Here is a 24,903-nt window from a genome sequence, read left to right on the forward strand (position 1 = left end):
TCCTGCTTTTTGACATTTGAGGCATTGCCATAGCGACATGGTTAGAGGCAGGTCTGTGAGGCTGGTGGACGCCAGTGGTATAGGAAGCCTTCAACCTGAAGAAGAAGGCTTTTGGGTCTGGCTGGCCCAGGGGTCTCTGGAAGAAGCTGACAGGTATAGGGTGGCTCAGAGTGCTGCAGCTTCAGCAGTTTTGGAAGCAGAAACCCAGGTGTGGGAGGAGTTCTGGGACCCAGGTGTGGGAGGAGTTTTGGGACCCAGGTGTGGGAGGAGTTCTGGGACTCAGGTGTGGGAGGAGTTTTGGGACCCAGGTGTGGGAGGAGTTTTGGGACCCAGGTGTGGGAGGAGTTCTGGGACCCAGGTTGTTGGCAAACTGTCCAATGACTCAGGAGGGGGAGGCAGGTCTTGGCTCAGGCTGTTGTTAGCAGGAGTGGAGAACTGCTGACTTGGACAGGGAACATTGTTGGTCAGTGGAAAGAAGACTTTGAACCCACCTATCACATCCTCCTCCAAGGAGGCAGTGTCTTATGATCCAGATCCTTGTCCGAGGTCGCTGAGGTGGTGAAAAAGCTCCTTGGTTGCAGGGTGTCAGGTATAGATGAGATTCGCCCTGAGATGCTGAAGGCTCTGGACGTTGTTGGGCTGACACGCCTCTTCAACCTCACATGGAAGACTGGGACAGTTCTTGTGGAGGGGCAGACTGGGATGATGGTTCCCATTTTCAAAAAGGGGGACTGGAGGGTGTGCTCCAATTATGGGGGTTTCACCGTACTCAGCCTCCTTGGGAGAGTCTACTCTAGGGTGATGGAAAGGAGGCTTCGGCCAATTGGCGGATTCTGCCCTGGCCATCGGACAGCGGACCAACTCCTTACTAGGGTTGGGCATCATTTGAATTTGAACGATTCCGGTTCCAATTCCGATTCCTCGTTTGGATTCTGGTTCCTAACGATTCTCGATTCTCGATGTCCATGGTTGCGATGCACACACACACTTTCTGCAGCTTCTTCTTCGTTGGTGTTTGGCGGCTATTTTTTCCGGTCGGCAGACTGGGCATCAAAACCAGGAATTGAAATTTAAAAATCTGAACGATTCCGGGAGAATTGGAATGTTAGTCCAGGTTCCCATCGATGCTCGAGACTCGATGCCCACCCCTACTCCTTACCTTTGCAGGGCTCCTTGAGGGGGCATGGGAGTTTGTACATCCAGTCTACATGTGTTTTTTTCTAATTTGGAGAAGGCTTACAGCTGTGTCCCATGGGGGGTAATGTGGGAGGTACCGCAGGAATATGGGGTCCCAGGGCCAGTGCGGTGACCCATCAGGTCCCTGTATAACCAAAGTGAGAGTTGTGTCCTGATCCGAGGCACAAACTCAGACACTTGGGGAGAGTATCTCTGCCCAAGGTGAAGGAGTTCAAGTACCTCAGGGTCTTGTTCACGAGTGAGGGTAGAAGGGAATGTGAGATCAAGGGGCGGCCGTGTGCAGCATCTGCGGTATTGCAGACGTTGTACCGCACCGTCGTGGTGAAGAGGGAGCTGAGCTGGAAGGCAAAACTCTCAATTTGACCGAAAGAATAAGATCACAGGTTCAAGTGATAAAAATGAGATTCAGTAACTAAAAAGTGATCACAGTGCACTGCTTACATGTGCTCTCTATCCCCTGGGCCCTTCTACTCTGCTTTTCTGGGAACTGGACACCTGTTCCCTTGTTTTTTAAAATAATTTCCTTATCTGGGTCTGTCAATAATGGTGCCCTGTTGGTTGGCAAACAGCCTCCCCCTGACCACCATTATTGACCAGTTAAAGTTATATTTTAATCCATGTTAAATACCTGTCTTCTGATCTTTGACCATTACATCAAACGGTTATATGCACGCTGGGCTTGTTACTTCTGCTAACAACATGATTACAAGTTTTAAAATCATGACAACATACAGTCAAAGCAGCATCAGTGTCAAAACAGTGATTCGGTGTGCTGAAATATCATATTTTTTATGTATTTGTGCAGTTGCCCTTCTTAATTCCTGGTATTTTCCAAACATGGTCCCACATATCCCCAGGTGCTCTGTCCTCCTGGACCTCTTTATTTGTAGATGTGAATGTGAGATAAGCCAAAGTGTTCAAGGTTGAAGTTACAGATAAGAGCAGGCAGTGTTTAAAGATCGACCTGTGATTTTGACCTACTTTATACCTGGTTTCTACCTTTGAAGGCCGTTGGCGTTTAAAGACCATAGAGTTTTACTGCCGAGGAAGAGGGAGTCATTGTCATTAGAGCTCAGACATCCAGAAGGATCTCAAAGTAGAGCTGCTGCCCCTTCTCGTGGAAAGGAGCCTGTTGAGGTGGTTCGGGCATCTGATTAGGATACCTCCTGGTCGCCTTCCTGTGGGGGTTTTCCGGGCTCGCCAACTGGATGGAGACCCCAGAGTAGACCCAGAACTCGCTGGAGGCATTATATATCTCATCTGGCCTGGGAACGCCCCAGGATCTCCCAGGAGGAGCTGGATACCCGGACTAGAGACATGTTCAGATATTAGGATGGAAGGAGTTTAAGTTTGGATGAAGGAATGTTGGCTATGTGGGGATGTCCTAAAGTTCTCTGGATTTGGTTGCTGAAAGAAGATTAAACCAAAGCAGGGCCTAGACCAGCCATCAAACAGAAGGCCAGCACTTTATGCATATATTTTTGTCTTTATCTTACATTTATTCTACTTTATTTTGTTTGTGATAAATCGTTGGAATGTTTTACAAACTCTGATGACATAGTTTTCTATGATAGGGATGAATGTGTCTTATCCCAACAAGGTTTATTGTCTTAATAGCATATCAGGGTTTAAAAGCATGTTTGTGACAAAATGAGGGAGAAAACCAGCTCAGCTAGACTCTGGTCTCAGTCCTCTAAACTCTGGTCTCAGTCCTAGAGTCCTCCAGCCTCTTATCTCAGTCCTCTAGTGTCATCCAGCCTCTTATCTAAGTCCTAAACTCCTCTAGACCCTGGTCTCAGTCCTAGACTCCTCTAGACTCTGGTCTCAGTCCATGACTCCTCTAGACTCTGGTCTCAGTCCTCTAAACTCTGGTCTCAGTCCTAGAGTCCTCCAGCCTCTTATCTCAGTCCTCTAGTGTCATCTAGCCTCTTATCTAAGTCCTAAACTCCTCTAGACTCTGGTCTGAGTCCTCTAGACTCCTCTAGCCTCTTATCCCAGTCCATGACTCCTCTAGACCCTGGTCTCAGTCCTAGACTCCTCTAGACTCTGATCTCAGTCCATGACTCTTCTAGACTCTGGTCTCAGTCCATGACTCCTCTGGACTCTGGTCTCAGTCCCAGACTCTTCTAGACTCTGGTCTCAGTCCATGGCTCTTCTAGACTCTGGTCTCAGTCCTAGACTCCTCTAGACTCTGATCTCAGTCCATGACTCTTCTAGACTCTGGTCTCAGTCCTAGACTCCTCTGGACTCTGGTCTCAGTCCATGACTCCTCTGGACTCTGGTCTCAGTCCATGACTCTTCTAGACTCTGGTCTCAGTCCTAGACTCCTCTAGACTCAGGTCTCAGTCCATGACTCCTCTAGACTTTGGTCTCACTCCATGACTCCTCCGGACTCTGGTCTCAGTCTTAGACTGCTCTAGACTCTGGTCTCAGTCCATGATGACTCCTCTAGACTCTGGTCTCAGTCCTAGACTCCTCCGGACTCTGGTCTCAGTCCATGACTCTTCTAGACTCTGGTCTCAGTCCATGACTCCTCTAGACTCTGGTCTCAGTCCTAGACTCTTCTAGACTCTGGTCTCAGTCCATGACTCCTCTGGACTCTGGCCTCAGTCCATGACTCCTCTGGACTCTGGTCTCAGTCCATGACTCCTCTGGACTCTGGTCTCAGTCTATGACTCCTCTAGACTCTGATCTCAGTCCATGACTCCTCTGGACTCTGGTCTCAGTCCCGGACTCCTCTAGACTCTGGTCTCAGTCCTAGACTCCTCTAGCCTCTTATCTCAGTCATTGGTCTTATGGCTTGGGTCTTAAAACCACGTAAGAGTCTTTGGGACAGTCTTTAAGATGGCGGATCAAAGACTACTTCCAGTTCTAGCGAAGCCGTAGGGCAGAGGACCATTCATTAAGAGACTTGGGATCCGGCTCATGACTCCTCTAGACTCTGGGACTGAGACTCTTATCTCAGTCCTAGACCCCTGTAGACTCCTTCATCTGTCTAGACCTGTAGTAGAAGGTCTGCAGGACTAGGTTATCAGTGATCTGGATCCCCTCCCCTCCAGGTAAACCAGTTTTCCTGTGGTAAAAATCACTGTGTAAATATTAGGGGTTGTAGCCGATATAGAAATGTTCTGTTGATAACTGCAGCGCCACCTAGACCTTTAATGGAGCTTTACCACATTCACGGTGATTCCTAATGTCTGCTCTTTACTTTCTCCACTCATCTGACTTTTGCACATCACCAGATCATAGAGGACTTTATGCCAAATGGATTTAGTTAAGTTAGAAAATTGAGTTTTCAATTCACAACAGGAAGTAAGCAATCAGATGGGTGGAGCTTGGTAGCAGGTTGGCCTCTACTCGTCATCTTTGTTTAGATTGAGAGTGCCGTGGCAGCGTTATCCACCTACTGTGAGTTTAATATGTTGAATTTCTCTTTTTCTCTTTTAGAGAGTTCCCCACTTGGAGCTGCTACGAGGCTTAACAGGTGACGGAGATGGATTCTCATCCGTGGACGTACAGACAAAACCAACGAGCTGCTCCAGCCTTGCAGACCTCACAAGCCCTCACTCAGCATTTTCAAAATGGAACAAGGAGTCAACAAAATGCAAACAGCCCACAGCTGTACAGGACGTTAACCAACGGAGTCTTTCCACAACAAAGTTCTCAGGGATGGAGCAGGAGCTGGCGGATGGGAACTCTGGGTCAATACGGATTAGAGTGGAATAGAAGTGGAAATTCTCAAAGGATTATCACTAATGGATCTCAGGCTTCCACCCAACATGTACTTCCTCAGAATCCTCCACAAAGTTCCTCCACACAAAGTCAGCCCAACATGATGAATGCAAACATGGCTGTCCATGGCATGGCTCAACAGAACAGCTCCCAGAGTATGAATAGAAGACCAGCAAACACCTCAGTCCCCTCGTTTCCCAATGAGCATGCGGCTCGCTCCAATGTGTTAGTACCCTCTGCTGCTCATAACCTCCACCGCAGGCAAAACAGCATCCAGAATGGATGCTCTCCTCCTGCCCCCCTGCCGAAATATAACACTGCTGTCTCTCAGTCTTTAAGAAACAGAGGCACTATCTCCTCAGTATCAGTCCAACAAGCTGTGGGGGGGTTCTCCATGAGTCGCGTAGTTCAGCAGAACCACAAACAACTCAACAGCAGCAGGCCTTCAGACAGCTTCAGGCCATCAGGGACAAATGTGTGTTCCTCATATTCCTTTGATGACTTAAGAGAGATTGCCAAGATTGTGGAGGATCTGCATAAGTCTGTCCCTGCAGAATTAACTGGTGGTCCTTCAGGGAACATGGGTTCATCAAATCCAGTCATGGAGTCCAATCTTAATGTGCAGTCTGCAGAAAATAACTCCTGCACCCTTCAGTCCTCAGCTCTCAGCTCTCAGTGGTCCTTGTCTAAAACCACCAACATATCAACACAACAAACGCAGCAAAGCAACAATGCACCACGTCAGCACAGCTCTGTACCTAACGTCTACCTTAGAGCAGCTGGAGACGGCGTTACAGATGGAAGAACAGCATCAAATGCTTTTTTCCCTACAAATACTCAGGGGTCCAGCGGGAATCAGGGTCAAACTCTAAGTACTGAATCTCAGCTCACGACACAACATAGCAGAGCAGAACGCTTTATAATGGAAATGCTACGCTCATCAAAATCTGGTGCTCTTCACTCGTCTCCTGGTCGTACAAGAGCGGTTGCTGTTGTGCCACCATTGTCCCAGGATGCAGCGCAGCACGCCTCCTCTAATGTAACCAATTCTGCAGGTGTCATGACTGATGAATCTGTTAGTGACAGTCAGAAAAATGACAACATCAACAAGGCAAAAGAATTTAGGAACAAGTCCTTCCTTGTTCCAGAGAACCCAAATCCAGTAGCGTCTGACAAATCTAAAATCAGTGGTTCTTCACCCTCCAACAACCACTCAGCATCACTCTCAGACTCAATGAGACATCAAGACTTGTCTCTGAAACACTTAGGAACCGACAACACGCGAGCAGAGCAAGCAGTTAGCACGCAAGCAGTCGGGCATATTCCTCCAAATGCTCCAGAAGCAGCAGGTTCAGAATCTGCAGCGAGCCAACATAAGGAGCCGGCAGATTTGGAGACTGGCTTTCTTGAACTTTCTAAAATCCAAACTATCGATTGCAGGTCTTCCGAATTAGAAAAGATTGTAAGGTTTTTTGAAGAAAAGCAGGCTGCTCAAAGCACAAGTTCAAAAATGTCAGATCCTGGAGTGAGCATTGTAATGCATCTATGGGATGGAAATTATGAAAAATGTGAAACTCTAAGGAAGTCAGATTGGTATGAAAAGTTAACTCTAAATGCAAAAACTTTCTGCGACCAACACGTAACAGAGGACACTGTCATTGCATCCCGTGCAAAAAAGGTCCATGCAGCCTTTCTCAAGCAGCACCACATCCTTACTCACAACAACGTCTACACAGAACCACCCTACAAATCCTCATGGCTGAACCTGAATGAGCAGCTAGATGACATCGATAAAGAGTTCGGCCTCCCGTGAGTATTCCTGCTCCAATCAGAAGTGACTCACCAATCAAGGAGTTAGAACCTGAACTGGTCAACCTGTGTGACCAAAACCCAGGAGAGACTTCCACACAAACAGTTGCTCCAAATAAAAGTCAGTGCAATGATCCTCTCGATTCCCTTCAGCTGAAAGTTCTACCTCTGGAGGAGGCCATAGCCATCTTTAAACAAGCAGGCGGGGTCACTAACATTCAGCAAGACATGGAGGAGAATAACTCTGAGGAAGTGGAGATACAAGAAGTGTTCAGTTCCTCATTGAGTGACTCCACACAACAGTGCAAGTCCATCAGTCCAATAGAAGAGGTGTGCTGTGTTGAAATGTTGAAGCAAATCTTTTATGGGTCAGGCACGGCTTCAGGTGAATGTCAGTGTCAGAAAGAGCAAAGTCGCAATGAAGTCACTGACCCGACCGCCGATGAGGGGATGGCGGCAGAACCAGGGAAACAGGACGTGTTTGTGATTGAGTTTGATGGTGAATCAGAGGAAGAAAACCCGGCCAAAGGTCCAGAGAGCACTGACACACAAATGATCACGTTTACTAAAACCAGTTATCCTCATGAGGATGAAGAATCAAATACTATTCCTAGCTCAGTCATCAGCAACCCGTCGAACATCATGTTCATGAGTGAAAATGAGGTCAATGGTGGTTCCAGGAGTGATGATAGAAATTCAGAGCAGCCGGCAGACTTGGAAGATGGTTCTGGACAAGCTCAGGAGAGGACAAACAACAGCAAAATCACAAATCAGCCCAGGGAAGACTCTGAAGTCCAGTCAGAGATTCAATCAGACAATTCTGTGGATGACAAACAAGATCAGCCAAGTCATGTACTGCCTGATCTCTTCAGCCGTGAAAGTGAACTGGAGGAGAGCAGTGGACGGGGTCAGCTGGCGTCAGAAGATCTGGGAGAGACGCCATCAGAAAATATCGAGGAGCAAAGAGTGACCCTTAAACTTAGTCAAGCAACGGTTATGAGAAAGGAGAAGCGACTACACAATCATGATCAACTTCATTCCTCTAAGAAACTAAAAAAATGCCCCAAAGGTTTTTATTCAGCTCAGACATCTGAGGATGTCCCAGGAAGTCGGGATAGTTTAGCTGATCATCAACCTTCAACCTCACATTATCGAACTGTAAAGCTGGCACTGTTCGGCTCACCACAACAGGACGAGTGCCATCCAAGTGTCAGCAAAAAGACACCTCCAGGAGCAGAATCCATTGGCTCACCAAGTCCTCCTGGAGTCATTTCTGTGCTCGTCAGCCCTCTGAAGAGAAAGCCAAGTAAACCTGCTCCTGCAGAGGAACCCTCAGTAAAATTAAGGATTTACGAAAAATGGCGAAAAAGTCTCTACCAAAGTCAAATAATGCACAGATGCACATTGAGGATTCAGAAGATGAGACTCAAGAAATCCGGTTTGAAGCAGACGGTTGTCTCTGAAAAGAGGAGGGAGAAAGGTACAAGGAAGTTGCTTTCCAAATTGATCAAACAAAGGAAGGAGAAGCTGAAGAGGGACGTGGCAGTGCTCAGGAATCCTGCTGATCAACAGACGCAAGATGCTGAAGAACGAAGTTACACAGTCAGACCTCTGCAGGATAAAAACGTCCTCGTGTTCAGTGTGTTGCCCACAAGCTTCAGCCTGCAAGATGGCCCCAGCGAGATGGAAACCCAGGATGATCCTGCACCAAGTAAGTCCAAGAGAAAGCTGCTCTACAGTCAGAGCCTTTACAAGATGTAAAAATATCCTTCCTGGGTGCCAGTTCAACTCAGCTGGAAGAGAACGTGTCAGGAGGTTGTAGTCGATGATGCTCTGCTAGATGATGATGTGATCCCGGCACTGTCCCAGCTTGTCTGCTCCCTCTCCTTCTTCCCATATTTCCTGTCTTTCTTCAGCTGTCCTATCAAAAATAAAAAGGCTAAAAGCCCCCAAAATAAAAGTAATACTTCCTGGTTAGAGCCAGGAGCAAGCTCTGACTCCAGAATGCTTTAGTTCAGTGGTTTTCAAACTTTTTTCACCCACCTAAGGTTAAGCCAAAATCTCAAGGCACACCATATTTAGATCAATACAAAATAAACTTTTTAAATAACGTTACAGTCATGATGGCCTTTAAGGGGAGAGCTTTCAGGGGCCCAGCCAACTGGGGGATCATGGAGATGGCAAAAGGTGGCAAAAATGGGTTAAAGGTGATGGAAAAACAAAATTGGGCAAAAAGTGGCTAAACAGTCAGAAATGGGCAAAAATTGGTAAAAAAAATGGCCAACCAATGGGTTGAAATTGGCCAAAACTTGTTGAAAGTGTCAAAATAGTGGCAAAAATGGGTTATAATTGGCCTAAAAGGATTAACCGTGTAAAAAGGTGGTAAAAATGGGATAAAAGTGATAAGAAAAAAGGGTCAAAGTGGGCAAAAAAGGTGGCAAAATAGATCACAAGTGGCAAAAAGGGTTAAAGTTACTACAAGGTGGTAAAAAGGGGTTAAAAGTGATGGGAGAAAATGGCAAAAAATGGCCAAACAGTAGCAAAATTGTGCGAAAAGTTCCCAAAAAGGTAGCAAAAATGGGTTAAATGTGGTTAAAAGTTTCCAAAAAGGTAGCAAAAATGGGTTAAATGTGGGAAAAAGTCCTAAAAAAGGTAGCAAAAATGGGTTAAATGGGGTTTAAAGTTTCCAAAAAGGTAGCAAAAATGGGTTAAATGGGGTTAAAAGTTACCTGAAAGGTAGCAAAAATGGGTTAAATGGGGTTTAAAGTTTCCAAAAAGGTAGCAAAAATGGGTGAAATGTGGTTAAAAGTTCCGTAAAAGTGGCAAAAATGGGTGAAATGTGGCAAAAAGTACTGTAAAAATGGCAAAAATGGGTCAAAAGTAGTAATAAGAAGTGGCACAAAAAGCAGTAAAAAGAAATGGCAAAAGTGAGTAGAAAAAATGTTTAACTTGGTTAAAAATTGCACAAATTAATAACTTTAACACCAATTCAATCCAATAATAGCTTGCTATGCTTGTCATCCCTAAATGAGGTAACTGTTAGCCAGGATGCTAGCACCAATGCTACTGATCCAACACACACACACTGAGATCATCAATAAATCCCAACTCGGGAGGGTCCATTATCTGGGGTTTTTTAGGGGTCCAGATCTGCGGGCAGGCCTGGTTACAGTTCTTGCCATAAAGTCGTAGTAAATACATATGGTACAAATTCCCACGGCACACGTAGACTTGCCTTAAGGCTCACTGGTGAGCCTCGGCACACCATTTGAGAACCACTGCTTTAGTAAATACACCAAAGACGTTTCATTGAATGTTCTTCAATCGAATAGTGGATGTAAGCAGTGGAGGTGGGCGGAGCATCATCATCTTTAGCTATTGTTTTATAGATGTTTAAATGAAGGCTGTATAAAAAGAGAAGCTTTCTCTGCTTTGACTCATCCTGATTCTGTTGTTTGCTGGTGACTTTTTTTTCAGTTTTGATGTTTTTTTTTTTTTCTCTCTTTTTAGGTGAGACCAAACCCGTCGAGATAAAGAGCTCAGAGACAGCGGTGTCAAGGGAAAAAGGTAAAAACACAAACATAAATCAGAGTTCATGTGCTTCTTCCAAGGTCAAATCCAAGCACTTTAAAGGTTTATTTTCAGGTTTATAGAGCAGCCAACAGCTGTGGTAAATTGTGTATTTACAGATGAGTTTAAGAAAATTAATTTTTTTTCAATTTAAAAAAGTTAAACCTCCATATAGTCTAGATTCATCTCACAAAAAGTGAGATTTTTTTGTGTTTTTTCAATCTTGATGATGATGGGAATAACCCTCAGTATGACAGATTCAGTAATCCGCACACCTCCACAGCATGAGAGCTCACATTCCAGGGCAGGTGTGAGTCCTGGAAAGTCCAAAAAACCCAGACAGAGCCAGACTGGGGAGGGAGCGGTGAACTGAACTGAGAACTGTGTTTATCAGTTGTTTTAATTCTTTTCATACTTCTGTCTGCTTATTTTCACAGTTAAACACGCAGATAGACTCCTGTAAAAACAGGCGATGAGATCAGGAAATAAGGGGGGATCAGAAGTTGCCAGCTGGCGGCTGATTGGACACCATTATTTCCAGGTCAAATAGGGAAGTTTTTCAAAAGATCTAATTAAGATTAAATTTAATTCTAAGATTTCAAAAGAAGATTTATGAGCTCAAACTTACTCAAAATGCAGATATTTAGGATATCTGGTGAGTGTTTTTAGTCCAGTATACATATGAGAGACACAAATATCTATCCAAAAGGATGAAGTTGTCTGATCATGGCAGTGATGGAGTCTCATTTGTTTTTATCCAGGATTTTTAGAGCCCCATAGTAGAGATGCTCTAAGGCGGGGGGGCAAACTCAATCACAGCAGGGACCCAACCTAAGGGCCGAACAAGGCCAACATTTAACCATTAACTGTCAACCTCATTTTTACCAGCAATGCATTATGGGGGAAAAAACCTTAGCACTGATGATAAAGGATTTTGAGATTTAAAAAAAGGAAAAATTCTGAGTTTAAAGGCTCAAAATCTGAGATAAAAATTCAAATGTATTAGCTCAAAAGGCATTTAAAGTCAAAATCATGTTTGTAAAAAGCAAATATAAGACAGAACATTTAAATCAGGATTTTTAAGCATCAATATGTGAGATAAAAATTTGAAATAATGAGTTTTAAAGGTCAAAATATGAGATAAATTTCGAAATCATCAAAATGTCAAAGCCTGCGAAAAAAAATAACTTTGAGTTTCATAGGTCAAAATATTACTTAAAATTTAAAATTGAGGATACAAGAGGCCATCAAAAAAGGTTAAAAAAAAAAAAGATAAAAAGCCAAAGATGTGAACTGAAATGATCAAAATATGAAATAAACGTCAAAACCATAGCTTTTCCTGATAACTGTGAGATGAAAACAGAAATCTATTTTCCCACATTTCTGACTTTTTATCTTATTATTTTAACTTTTTCTTATTTTAAATCATCAGTCTTAGATTTTTATGTTTTTAAACTGGAGGAAATCTGCAGATCAGTGGGACAGTTAGAATAAAAATATGATGCAGCTTTGTTCTAATCATGAATGATCTGCTCCACAGCTTCAACCTGGAATCCTTCATGTTCACAGAAGAAGAAAGATCCTCCACAGCAACCAACGTCCAGCCTGTTCCAGGACTTCCAGAAGAAATATAAGGAGAAAACGCAGCAGGCCTGACACAACAGTAGAAAAACGTGTCTCCATTTTACCTGAAGCCATGCCTCTGTGTTCTTAAGATGCACTGTGAAGAAAATACTCATCTTAGCAATGGATCAGCACCAGTGGTGGTGTGGTGTGTGCAGAAGTGGGTATACTCTTCATTTTAGACCAACGTCTTCGTCTTAAAAAGGCTCGAGAAAAATGATGTCATCCTTTGTCTTAAATAGGCTGTAAAAAGATGATGTCATCCTTTGTCCTAAATAGGCTGTAAAAAGATGATGTCATCCTTTGTCCTAAATAGGCTGTAAAAAGATGATGTCATCCTTTGTCCTAAATAGGCTCTAAAAAGATGATGTCATCCTTTGTCTTAAATAGGCCCTAAAAAGATGATGTCATCCTTTGTCTTAAATAGGCTCTAAAAAGATGATGTCATCCTTTGTCCTAAATAGGCTCTAAAAAGATGATGTCATCCTTTGTCTTAAATAGGCTCTAAAAAGATGATGTCATCCTTTGTCTTAAATAGGCTCTAAAAAGATGATGTCATCCTTTGTCTTAAATAGGCCCTAAAAAGATGATGTCATCCTTTGTCTTGAATAGGCCCTAAAAAGATGATGTCATCCTTTGTCCTAAATAGGCTGTAAAAAGATGATGTCATCCTTTGTCTTAAATAGGCTCTAAAAAGATGATGTCATCCTTTGTCTTAAATAGGCTCTAAAAAGATGATGTCATCCTTTGTCTTGAATAGGCTGTAAAAAGATGATGTCATCCTTTGTCTTGAATAGGCTCTAAAAAGATGATGTCATCCTTTGTCTTAAATAGGCTCTAAAAAGATGATGTCATCCTTTGTCTTGAATAGGCTGTAAAAAGATGATGTCATCCTTTGTCTTAAATAGGCCCTAAAAAGATGATGTCATCCTTTGTCTTAAATAGGCTGTAAAAAGATGATGTCATCCTTTGTCTTAAATAGGCCCTAAAAAGATGATGTCATCCTTTGTCTTAAATAGGCCCTAAAAAGATGATGTCATCCTTTGTCTTAAATAGGCCCTAAAAAGATGATGTCATCCTTTGTCTTAAATAGGCCCTAAAAAGATGATGTCATCTTTTTATGTCATTAACAGGCTCTAGAATGATGATGTCACCCTTTGATGTTTTTAAACCTACTTCCTGTCGTCTTGTTGCTCATTGGTCCCCATTCATTCTTATCAGCACAGGGCATGCTGGGAGAGAGAGCCACAGAAATGATGTTTGGGCTGCTTGGCCAGAGGGTAAATGTGTTAGAGACAGACTATAGAAAACGTGATTAAGTATCTGAATGACCATAACCGTTTATTAAACTGACATGTAAACTGAACCTGTATGAAACTTGTCATTATCACGTTTGATTCATTTTGAATGTTTAAACACGTTTACATGAAAAGTCATGAATGTGCAGACTTAAAGTCTTGAATCAACTGAACCTGACACGCTTTTATTTTACTGTCAACAGTGTTAACACTTTTATTTTTTATATTTGTGCATGAAACATATATTTTTATAAACGATGAGAAAACAAATGTGTAAGAATTTTCTACTTTGGAGAATGCAGTTTCATTCTGAATGTTTCCAGCCTTTTTGCAGCTGTTTGTTACCTCATGTAAATAAACGTTTTTTCTACAGCGGCCTGTGTTGACATTGAATCTGGAGAATAGCTCCAATTCAGAACCAGAATAATCTGCAGACTTATATTTACAATAATCATTGGAGAATGCAGTTTCATTCTGAATGTTTCCAGCCTTTTGCAGCTGTTTGTTACCTCATGTAAATAAACGTTTTTTCTACAGCGGCCTGTGTTGACATTGAATCTGGAGAATAGCTCCAATTCAGAACCAGAATAATCTGCAGACTTATATTTACAATAATCATTGAGGGGAGAAATCAAGACACTTGTTAGCGTTGTGACTAGTTAGCTCTCTACCGTCAGTTTAAAAGGATTTAAACTTCAGTTTCAGTCTTAAAAATGGAGAAAATATTTCTGTGTAATCCGAACAATATAATAATAATATTCTGAGACATCTATAGTTAGTAGTATTTCATGAGCGTTATGTAGGGTTAGCCTCAGATAGTCTACGTAGTTTTGAAATGTCTGTTTAAAAACATAAAGAATTGAATTTTACTAAAAGGTAACCTGACAGAAGAGGAGTAGAAAAAGGGGAAAAACTGAGATCCATCACTTTTTCTCTGATTCTTAGAAAAAGTCAGAGCTTTGGGATAAAAGTCAGAAATCTGACTGAAAAAAACTTTGAAAAATTCCGATGTTAATCTCAGGAATGGTGAAAAATGTGGACGTTTGGTGTCCGTGAGCTGCTTCTGTGAAGGCAGACTGCTGCTAACATGGCGTGATCCTGACACTGCAGAAAGGCGTATTTTTTATTTTTATGTGGGTGCAGAGCGGAGCGTTGAGGACAGGATTATCTGGAAAAGCTCCACTTTCAAAAGTGCTCGCCTACATGTGGACGATGTCTCCGTGTCTTTGTTTTTCTCTCTCCAGGGTTTGTCTGATTTACTGTGTCTCTTCAATCCCAAACAGACCTGCTCAGAGGTCAAAGGTCAGCTCAGAGGCCTGGTGTGGGGGTTATCATTGCATATGTGAGCTTGTGTTTTGTTAGTGGTCATTGTCAGTAGCTCCATGAAATGATATCTTACTCCACATTATCTCCCACCTCAGTAGTCTGATCAGACTCCACTGGATCCCTCCTGGTCGGGGTAAAACTTTTCTGAGCACGACTGAGGAGGGATGCATCCCTGTTTTAATCGATAGTAGGACACGTTTCCACGCTGGGTTTCATACCTAGACCAAATCTCCAGAGATAATGTTACCTGTCAGTTGGTTAGATCCTTTTACCAAGAAGGGCGTGGTGAATCCGGCTCTAACCAGAATAAACACGGTAGCAGGGAGTCACCCAGCAAGACTGCAAGATAAGATCATGAAGACAACCACCTGGAATTTTCCGTTTAAGTTTTAGACTGTCAGCTAAAAAAGGTCATTTTTGCTGCAAGTTTCCGTCACATGATTAAAAGAGACTTTGTAAATTTCCATCACTGCTTTTATTTTCTGTCAAGGAGAACAAAATGAAACGAAAGGGCTTGATGTAGCATTGTTTTAAAATTAAAGAAACAAAGTTAAAGCCAAAGGAGGGGAATGCAATCACTGTCGCACACAGAGTGGACGAGTGGAGAAGGCTTGCAGCAAAACACAACTTTATTATTTATAAAGCACTGTAAAATAATCGTTACAAGATCAAGAAGAAACAACACCAGTGAGATTTAAAGGTACAGTCAGAGGGTATTTAAAGTAGTGAAGGGTAAAAATCTCAAACATAGGAGGTTTGTAGGTGTGTTTTATATGAAGTGGGAAACTCTGGCACAACTTCACCGACTTCCAAGGTGCACGGAGGATGAAGAGAAATCTTCAGCATCACTTGGAGTTCAGAGAACAACTTCATTAGACCGATGCGCTTCGGCATGTAGCCTTCATCAGGGTCATCAAGAACCTCACTGTGAGCAACATCTAAACAGGGTAGTGTGAAAACAGAAAAAATGTGAAAAAAATTTCAAAATGATACTAAATTACATAAATGCAACCAATCAGAAACAGCCACATATGCATACCAGCCAATGGGGTAACAGCACAAATGGGTTGGTTTAGTGGTTATACGGTTTAAGACCAATAGACTGTTAAAGAGGCACGGGGAGTGTCTGATGGGAAACTGTCACCAAGTTTGTGTTGGAACATTACAAGGAAATGACCACTGGGTGGGGTCAGAGTGCATTCTGGGGTCATTTTAAAGAGCTGTCTGCAGGTGAGTTAAAACCGTGTATGAGAGGCTAAAAGACATCAGTAAAAACACCGATAGAAAATGTCTAAAAACAGAAAACAGAAACTAAGTTTGAAGATAAAAGCTTTTAGAGATAAAAACCAAATAATATCCCCAAATAAGAAATAATTATAAAAAGTCATTGATGGAAAAATCCTCATTCATCCCTCCTGGAAATAAACTTCTTAAGTAAAAACCAAAATGCTTCTCTCTATTTCCTGAAAAGATGTGTGTGTGGGTGTGTGTGTGGGTGTGGGTGTGTGTGTGGGTGTGTGTGTGTGTGTGTGCGCCCCCCCCCAGAATCAGATTTGGTCCTGCTAAGGCTTAGGAGTAATGTTGATTTGAGCCCAGTGATTGGATGATTGAAGTATTTAAGGTTTTTTGTATATTGGCAGTTAATGCGGGTTCCACATGTAAAACTGCCTTGGAGCTGTCTGTTTTTTGTCTGGGGTGGTGGTTTTTCTGTCCTGGATGTTTTTGCCTCCTTTGAAGGTGACCGTGGGTTGTTGAGTGAAAGTATTTTTTAGGGTAGGATCATTGTGGAGAACATGCCAGTGTTTAAGGATCATGGTCTTCATATCTTTGGTTTTGGGACAGAATGTAGCGCAGTAAGCAAGTTTGGGGTTAGATTTAACTGATCTAGCAGTAGATAATCCTCTCTGCTTCTAGAGTCCACCTTATTTTCAGCATCAGCCAGCGTTCCTGATCATTTCTATCTCTGAATTTGGAGAGCATCTCTGTTTTACTTTTATTGTACTGTTCTGGAGCAGAGCAGATTCTTTTTACTCTAACCAGTTGGCTGACTGGAAGGCTTTTTTCAGAGGGAGCGGATGAAAGCTTGCAGCATGGAGAAGTGTCTGTGTGTTTAGTATAGTACGGAAGAGTATTAGGGCCACTAAAAAAGTTTTTAGACATGTTTTTTTCACTAGTGAGAAAAAAGTCAGAATTCTGAATTCTGACTTTTTTCTCAGAAGTGAAAAAAAAATCACCTCAAAAGTATTTTTTCAGTGGCCCTAATACTCTTCCGTAGTATAGAGCACTGGTTCTCAACTGGTCTGGCCTCAGGACCCACCAGTCTGGCATACAACAGATCGCAACCCAAGTTTACAAAAACTTCTCAACAAGGCATGTTTAGTTAATCAAATATGTTTGAGTTTGGAGCATGACTGGACCAAAACACCTGATATAAAAAGAAAAGGGACCAAACTAATCTTAGACCCTCTTTCCACATCATTGTGTGTCCATTTTTGACCATTTTCCAGAAAACTAAAACATAAAATGACTTCATTATCAGGGGTGAAGTGTCCATTTATTGCAAGAAGACGAGATAAATCAGCTGAAATATTGAACCAACATTTGAATTAACCCAATTTCACAGTAAAACAGGGTCAAATAAAAGGTATTAATGCATGTAGAATAAGGACTTCAGGACTTTTGCCACCATCATTTTTATTTTTAGACACCTAGTTGCGACCCAGTGAAAACTGCTCCGTGATCCACTTTTGGGTCCCGACCCATAAGTTGAGAACCACTGGTATAGAGGGAGGAAGAGAGGATTTTATCTTTTTCGTGACATTAATATCCAGAAAACGTATTAGTTATTAGTCGAGAGTGAATCTTAAACCTGCAAAGTTGTCATTTAAAAACTAAAAATTCAAGTAGACTGGGATCAGGCCTTTCCAAAGTAAAAATACATCATCAATGTAACGTTTCCAAGAAACAATGAAAAGGAGAAATGTTTTTTTGCGGATCATACAGAGTTTTTTCCTCTAGGAAACCAACAAAGAGACACGCAAAACTGGGAGCCATTTTAGTGGCCATGGCGGTGCCAGAGATGTGGAGAATCTTTAAAAAAGAAGTCATTTCTTTTTAGGACAGAGGAGGCCAGATTCACTAAGAACCTGGTGGAAGGGGTTTTGAACTGATCTGGTGTTAAGAAAATATTCCTGGGGGTCTAATCCTTGCTGATGGTTGATGTCAGTGTGTCAAGAGTACACATGGTTATATCTGGATCAATAGGAGGGAGTGATTAGAGAAGAATGAGAAACTCAGAGCGGCCTTTATAAAAGATTTCAGTGAGGGTACCAAGTCTTTAACGTGGCGGTCCACAAAGCTCCAGATTCTTCTGTCAAGCTTCCTATCCCAGACACGATCGGTCTGCCAAAGGATTTTTGTGAATTTTCGCGTCGGTCTAACAAAGTTGTTCTTCTGTTCTCTCCCCTGGTGTATTTTATTTATTACAAATATTTTCTCCTGTATTTTAATGTTTCAGACCTTCTCTTATGATCTCCAGCTCCTGTCGTGTTTATCAGAGATGCTGATGTTTGGGGTCAGAATGACCTGGTATGTTATCAGCTCCACAGAGACAGACTGTCACTGTAGTGACTGAGAGCTGCTCGGTTTCTCTGTCTGGACCAAACATCAGCACAGAGTCGCGTGGGCTTAGCTCTGAACATGCAAATGCATTTCACTTGGTGCAAAATAAAAATGAAAGCTTTCATGGGTCACTTGAAAAAATATTTCACCTCATGTCAAATATTTTCCTTTTATATATATTTTTGTAATATATGTAAAAGCTTTTGCAGAGGGTGCACTTTTTCCTCACGTTTTTTTAAAGTAAATATTTTAAGTATTTAATGGAATGTACAGTCGACCTTTAGGGCCACCGTAGTTTGTCAAAGTTGATAACACAGGAAAGAATAGCCAAAAATAATACCTCTCTACATGTAGAGTTTTAAACTCTCACTTTAGAAACAAAGACATCTTAAATTGTGTTTCAGTTATATTTCACATATTAGTTATATTTATATTAGTTATATTTGTTAACTCTAATACCTTTTTGTCACATTTAACTAATAAAGCTGTAGGAACCTTTGTGAGCGGAACGTTTGTGGCGTGTCGCGTTTTCGGGCGGTCGTTGGAGCTAATGTGCCACATTATTTTGCGCTCGTGTAGAAACAACAGGAGGGCGCATCGTTGACTTAAAGTTTTATTGAAGCCATAAGGAGGTTTAGAATTAAAATAAAAAGAAGAAGGAGGAGGAAGAGGAGGAAGAGGAGGCGGTTTAGACTGCGGGGACGGTACTAGCAGGTTTAAAGAAGCTAAAGTTATGTGGCTAACAGGTTAGTATAGCAGCTCCTGGATCCCCTCGGTCATGTTTGGTCTTCTAGTCTCCTCTCGGTCATGTTTGGTCTTCTAGTCTCCTCTCGGTCATGTTTGGTCTTCTAACCTCCTCTCGGTCATGTTTGGTCTTCTAGCCTCCTCTCGGTCATGTTTGGTCTTCTAGTCTCCTCTCGGTCATGTTTGGTCTTCTAGTCTCCTCTCGGTCATGTTTGGTCTTCTAGCCTCCTCTCGGTCATGTTTGGTCTTCTAGTCTCCTCTCGGTCATGTTTGGTCTTCTAGTCTCCTCTCGGTCATGTTTGGTCTTCTAGTCTCCTCTCGGTCATGTTTGGTCTTCTAACCTCCTCTCGGTCATGTTTGGTCTTCTAGCCTCCTCTCGGTCATATTTGGTCTTCTAACCTCTTCTCGGTCATGTTTGGTCTTCTAGTCTCCTCTCGGTCATGTTTGGTCTTCTAACCTCTTCTCGGTCATGTTTGGTCTTCTAGTCTCCTCTCGGTCATGTTTGGTCTTCTAGCCTCCTCTCGGTCATGTTTGGTCTTCTAACCTCCTCTCGGTCATGTTTGGTCTTCTAGTCTCCTCTCGGTCATGTTTGGTCTTCTAGTCTCCTCTCGGTCATGTTTGGTCTTCTAACCTCCTCTCGGTCATGTTTGGTCTTCTAGCCTCCTCTCGGTCATGTTTGGTCTTCTAGCCTCCTCTCGGTCATGTTTGGTCTTCTAGTCTCCTCTCGGTCATGTTTGGTCTTCTAGTCTCCTCTCGGTCATGTTTGGTCTTCTAGTCTCCTCTCGGTCATGTTTGGTCTTCTAGTCTCCTCTCGGTCATGTTTGGTCTTCTAGTCTCCTCTCGGTCATGTTTGGTCTTCTAGCCTCCTCTCGGTCATGTTTGGTCTTCTAACCTCCTCTCGGTCATGTTTGGTCTTCTAGCCTCCTCTCGGTCATGTTTGGTCTTCTAGTCTCCTCTCGGTCATGTTTGGTCTTCTAGCCTCCTCTCGGTCATGTTTGGTCTTCTAGTCTCCTCTCGGTCATGTTTGGTCTTCTAACCTCCTCTCGGTCATGTTTGGTCTTCTAGCCTCCTCTCGGTCATGTTTGGTCTTCTAGCCTCCCCCAGAGCTTCCTCTTCGGTCCTCGTTTTCCTCCGGACATTCCCACAGAGATATGTGTCCCACAGCAGCAGCTCGGAGGAGGCTCTCCGCAGATTTATCCGTGAAAACACGGAGATTTCCGGGCAGCAGAGCCTGACCCCCGAGCTCAGACTGAGGCTGTTCACTCCGAGCTGCAGCTTCTGGACGGAGAGAGCCGAGCTGTGGCCCTACGAGGACCCGTACTGGGCCATCTACTGGCCCGGGGGACAGGCGCTGTCCCGGTGAGACATGACCCTTATTTACCTAGCTTTATTCAAGTCAACGAAACTTTATTGACCTCACTAACAGACAGGTGGGATAGAGAGGGGTGTTCACACCAGGGCTGGGCAGTTTATCCACTTTATAACTGATGGATGTTTTAACTTTTTCTATAAAACAGCAAAGAGTTAGAAAAGCAAATTAACAAGAAGAAAGACGGCTTAATCTGAAAACATGGAAGCATCTCAGTTAACATGAGCAGAAAGAGTAGGAATAAGTAAGTAAGTGTACTATAACCCAAAGACATAATTTACGTAGACGCCTCTTTGACTGTTTGCCCGCTGCCTCTGGCAATATGGCGGACACGTCAACGTGCCCGCCATATTGCCAGAGGCATGACCGTTCCATAAACAAATGCAAGTGTATGAGGATGAAGGGTTTTCTGACTAAAACACACGTTTACATTTAAGAGATGGTGATTAGTCGTTTGTATATGAAGTGGTTTACAGATTTATTGTTTTGTTAATTAAATGATTCAAAATGACTATCAGAGAGCCAAAATATAGATAATTCAAGTATTACTATACTGCAACTGGAGGTGCGTCTGTGTTTCTTACTTTTTAGAACTTAAATGACACATACATGCTCATACAAAATTCTAGTAAATTGTTATATTCACAATAACATGCCATGGTTAAGTTACTATACAGTATACAGTATACAAATATACTGTATAGTGTTTAACAAATGTATTAGCCCACCCTAACCCTAACCAAAGTCAGGATTCTGCCACAGCTGCCCTAAATTAACAGCATTGGTAATTACCAAAATCATTTTTGATGTTTCTGCAATGGTTAATACACCAATATGTAGAAGCTCTTTAACCCAAATGATATTTTTAATGCTAAAATAGAATTATTATTGTTATCCATAAATTTTCAAATTTACTGATTTACTAAAAAACTGAAAAAATAGTAAAGCACATTAATATTTCTGATTAATATGTCAAATTATAGTTATTTACTGTCATTCCTGAACAGAAAAATGAGTTTTAGTGGTTGAATGTTATGCTTGATTCATTTCTGACTTCTCAGAGAAGCCCAGTGAGCCGGCTCAAATTTGGGTGAATTCAGTTTGAAATTCCTCATTCCTGTTCAAAATGGTAAAACGTGGAGACTGAAAATGAGAGAGTCGGCATTAAAGCACTTCATGATGCTGGATGGTCTCTGAGACAGATATGACAGGTGGTCTGATACATTTGTTAAGCTCTGTATATAATAATAATAAAATTATCTGTATCTATTGTGTTGGAAATATCTAAAAAGACGAGCAAATGAAGGCAGCGACAACAATCAGCAGGAGAAACTGTCTGGGTTGTGTTCACACCAACCATGACCACAGGATGACCATGGCAGAATGAGTGACTTGCATTATGTCCAGTCCTCTTTATACCCCTCCTCGAACCATGGGGTCGATACCATTAAACTCCAGCCCAAGGGTCCTATTCGAAATTCCTCAAGAGGTGAAGACCTGGTCAGACATGTTTTCTCACAGCCCTCAGGACAAGGCAGAAGTTTAGGTTGAGTAAATACAAAGTTAGATATCCTTTTTCTGTCACAGCTTCTTAAAATTGATGTAAGAACTGAGAGTGAGTGTAGTTAAAGACCAACTGAGTGTGAATTTTTACATCAATACTTGGTTAAATTAAACTACACTGACCCTCAGTTCTAATTCCAGAGGTAAGAGTAAGTGCGACTCTATCTCTGTTTTCATCAGGTATGGAGCAGCTGCATAGTTATGAATTAACTATGAGTTCTCTCTGTGTGCAGGTTCCTCCTGGATAACCCTGCTGTGTGTCGGGGTCAGAAGGTTCTGGATCTGGGCAGCGGTTGTGGAGCTTCCGCCATCGCTGCTACGCTCTGTGGTGCTGCTCATGTGGTGGCTAATGACATCGACTCTCGTATGCATGCATGATATTATGTTTTACACTTATTCCAGTTTATTTGATTGTTGTTTTAGACAGTAAAGCGTGATCGTTGTTGGCACAGGACTACGATAACTGATGCAGAAGGCACTGACATTAAATGTGTGTAGTTGGTGAGATTTATATTTATATTTTTTCTTTTGTTCATGTAAAAAGAGAAAAGAATGATCAGATTGACAGGAGAACAGATCTGCTGTTACTGATTATTGTTGGACATTTAGTCACTTTTATCCCAGGTTTTTGGTCTCCGCTGTCCTCTTGGTAAAGTTTTAACCGCCTGTTTGTGTTGCAGTTGCAGCCGTAGCGACACACATGAACAGTGAGCTGAACGGCGTTCCGCCCCCCGTGTGTCTCACCAACAACATGATCGGCTCACCGCCCGCCGCCTTCGACCTGATCCTGCTGGGCGACATGTTCTACGACGAGTCCCTCACCACCAGCCTGCACGCCTGGTTGGACCGCTGCATGAAAACTCACGGCACCAAAGTCCTGATCGGAGATCCGGGAAGAGCTCAGTTTGAGGAGCACGGCATCCGGCGTCTCTTGAGACCGCTGGCTCAGTTTGAGCTGCCTGAGAGCGTGAGAGAGGAGAACTACGGTCTGAGCTGTAGCGGCGTGTGGAGCTACACGCCAGAGCTCTGACAACACGAGAACATTTATCTGATCAACTATGACAGTTCAGATGAATACAAGTGTCATCGGTTTACTCAGTCACATGGCGAATACGTCTGAATGGAGGCCTCCACATGGTGCCCACACCTCACTCTAGGTGGCGATAATGCTCTGTTTGCTAACACATCATGAGACACAGATGCCCCTCTACAATGTGGCGCCCACATGATGCGAGAGGCCCCTGATATCTGGACCAGCCCCATGGGTCTTGGACACCCAGAATCCATTTTATTATCTAAAAAACTTCATCACAGATAAGCCGTTTCTGTCTCTGAGCCAACAGATGAATACACACTTTTATAGCAGGCTAGACCAGTGGTTCTCGAACGGTGTGGCAAGGCACACCGGTGCACCTTAGAGATGTGCCGCAGGAATGTCTACAACCATATTTCATACTACAAAAATACAACAACTAAAGATACTGTAATGTGTCTTAGAGAATATTTTCAATAGATATGATCTGAGGTGTGCCTTGGGCAAATAAAGTTTGAAAAACACTGAACTAGATGACGGCAGCGCTCTCCTGTCTGTCTAAAGTCCATACATTGGTGAGTTTCCGTGTAAATTTTAAAGTTCTTTGATTAGTTTATAAAGCTCTACATGGCCTCCCACCAGAGTATCTTTCAGAGATGGTTTAAGTCTATGACCCCAGGACGGCCCCTCAGATCCTCTGGTTTTAGTCTGTGACCCAGGACAGAACCTTGTGACATCATATTACAGTTTTTCTCAGTCGCTTTGGTACATTTCTCAGATCACAATTGAAATTCTCAAAACTACTTGTTCAATCTTCACATCATTGTGTCACTTGTGCACATCAAAAAAGCAGTTTCTCATTTCTTTGATCAAGTTGCAAATGCTTTGGTACATCCATGCAAATGATTCTGTACAATCCTCTGCGGTTTCCTACATTATCATTTGCTTCTGTCATGTTGATCAAAATGTATTATAAAGGGTCTCTGTTGAATAGTCTCACCCCCCCACAACATTTAGGCATTAGTTCATCGCATACGTCTTTACATGCAAAATGGTTGAACATCCTGTCATAATATGTCAAGCGTATTTCTATACATTTCCGTTAGACTTCTTTTTTCCTAAATCTGTCCTGAATTGGTACATCACTCCCAGGTGAATCTTGACTTTCTCTAAGAAGGGAGATGTGTGAAGCATTAGATCAACCAATGATCAAGGAATTTGATTGAGGAGAATTTGATGATTGAGGAATTTTCTCAGCATGGAGATAAAAATATATGATCGCCAGCCACACACACAGATGACCCTTCTGGCTGCCATGGATGCTGTGTGTGATGACATCACAGCAGATACCTGCAGAGGCTGGATAAGACACTCTCAAAGACTTTCCATGCTGCGTCACAAGAGAAGATACTCGTTGTGATGAGGATGAGAATTTGTGGCCCAACAGACAGGAACATCAGGAGGTGTTGGAAGACTGCACTGTAATTCCTACAGCACTGCATGTACAGTTTTCCCTGAGAAGATTGTCCTTTGTTCACATTTCTACTTTTGTTTTTTCTTTGTTTTTTTTTTCTTTGTGATATGCAGTGCTCTTCTCCTTTCTGTATCGCAATGACATGGTCTGTCAACAAATTACAGTACCAACAGTAAAAGCGTAAATGTGAATCTTGTCCAGTCTCTTGCAATCAATCTCCCACATACACTAAGGTGTAACTTTCAATTTGCAATAATTGTCATCAAAACTTTAGCCATAGTTTACATCAGAACATCCCTCCAGAGTACACTGTTATATTGACAACATGACTAAGCAATCGGACTGTCTTATCTGTACACAATGACACGAGGACTTGACATTCTGATGGCACTGACATGCTCATTGACACAGATATTTACTTTTGAGAGATGAACTAAGGATTCTGAGCAGGAGACCAGCTTTGGCAGGTAATCCATGGTGTTTTGCTATTTGTACGAATTCTTTGAGAAATGCACTTACTGTTTTGCAAATGTCGAGGATGATT

The 24,903-nt window shown here is 42.5% G+C and overlaps 3 protein-coding genes across 4 annotated transcripts in view; all 3 read left to right on the top strand.

Annotated features, from left to right (window-relative positions):
- si:ch211-106e7.2 overlaps window positions 1–6,742 on the top strand; it is a 30,026-nt gene extending 23,284 nt beyond the window's left edge. Inside the window, exon 2 of the mRNA XM_041795211.1 lies at window positions 4,645–6,742. Coding sequence (XP_041651145.1) covers window positions 4,691–6,742 — 2,052 coding nt within the window. The 5' untranslated portion in view covers window positions 4,645–4,690. The remainder of the gene's footprint in view (window positions 1–4,644) is intronic.
- Window positions 6,743–6,747: 5 nt separating this feature from the next.
- LOC121514763 lies at window positions 6,748–12,215 on the top strand. Of its 2 annotated transcripts, none has more exons than XM_041795062.1 (3): window positions 6,748–8,449; window positions 10,249–10,305; window positions 11,849–12,215. In XM_041795062.1, the coding sequence occupies exons 1-3, from the start codon at window positions 6,967–6,969 to the stop codon at window positions 11,962–11,964; spliced, it is 1,656 nt and encodes a 551-aa protein (XP_041650996.1). In that variant the 5' UTR covers window positions 6,748–6,966; the 3' UTR covers window positions 11,965–12,215. The 2 variants fall into 2 exon arrangements, with proteins under 2 accessions (XP_041650996.1, XP_041650997.1); XM_041795063.1 differs by lacking the exon at window positions 11,849–12,215 and adding an exon at window positions 10,746–11,121.
- Window positions 12,216–18,760: 6,545 nt separating this feature from the next.
- etfbkmt (electron transfer flavoprotein subunit beta lysine methyltransferase) lies at window positions 18,761–24,619 on the top strand. The gene is made up of 4 exons (XM_041795079.1): window positions 18,761–18,922; window positions 19,986–20,279; window positions 22,086–22,216; window positions 22,533–24,619. The coding sequence occupies exons 2-4, from the start codon at window positions 19,999–20,001 to the stop codon at window positions 22,880–22,882; spliced, it is 762 nt and encodes a 253-aa protein (XP_041651013.1). The 5' UTR covers window positions 18,761–18,922; window positions 19,986–19,998; the 3' UTR covers window positions 22,883–24,619.
- Window positions 24,620–24,903: the final 284 nt, after the last annotated feature.

Source organism: Cheilinus undulatus, linkage group 9, assembly GCF_018320785.1.
Source record: "Cheilinus undulatus linkage group 9, ASM1832078v1, whole genome shotgun sequence".
NCBI lineage: Eukaryota > Metazoa > Chordata > Actinopteri > Labriformes > Labridae > Cheilinus > Cheilinus undulatus.

Excerpts from the sequence above, each read along its gene's own strand:
- etfbkmt (XM_041795079.1), top strand. The coding sequence starts at position 19,999 with ATGTTTGGTCTTCTAGCCTCCCCCAGAGCTTCCTCTTCGGTCCTCGTT. Across the intron at positions 20,280-22,085 it reads GGGGGACAGGCGCTGTCCCG|GTTCCTCCTGGATAACCCTG; the intron begins GTGAGACATGAC and ends CTCTGTGTGCAG. Across the intron at positions 22,217-22,532 it reads GGCTAATGACATCGACTCTC|TTGCAGCCGTAGCGACACAC; the intron begins GTATGCATGCAT and ends TTTGTGTTGCAG.
- LOC121514763 (XM_041795062.1), top strand. The coding sequence starts at position 6,967 with ATGGAGGAGAATAACTCTGAGGAAGTGGAGATACAAGAAGTGTTCAGT. Across the intron at positions 8,450-10,248 it reads CCAGGATGATCCTGCACCAA|GTGAGACCAAACCCGTCGAG; the intron begins GTAAGTCCAAGA and ends CTCTCTTTTTAG. Across the intron at positions 10,306-11,848 it reads AGCGGTGTCAAGGGAAAAAG|CTTCAACCTGGAATCCTTCA; the intron begins GTAAAAACACAA and ends TCTGCTCCACAG.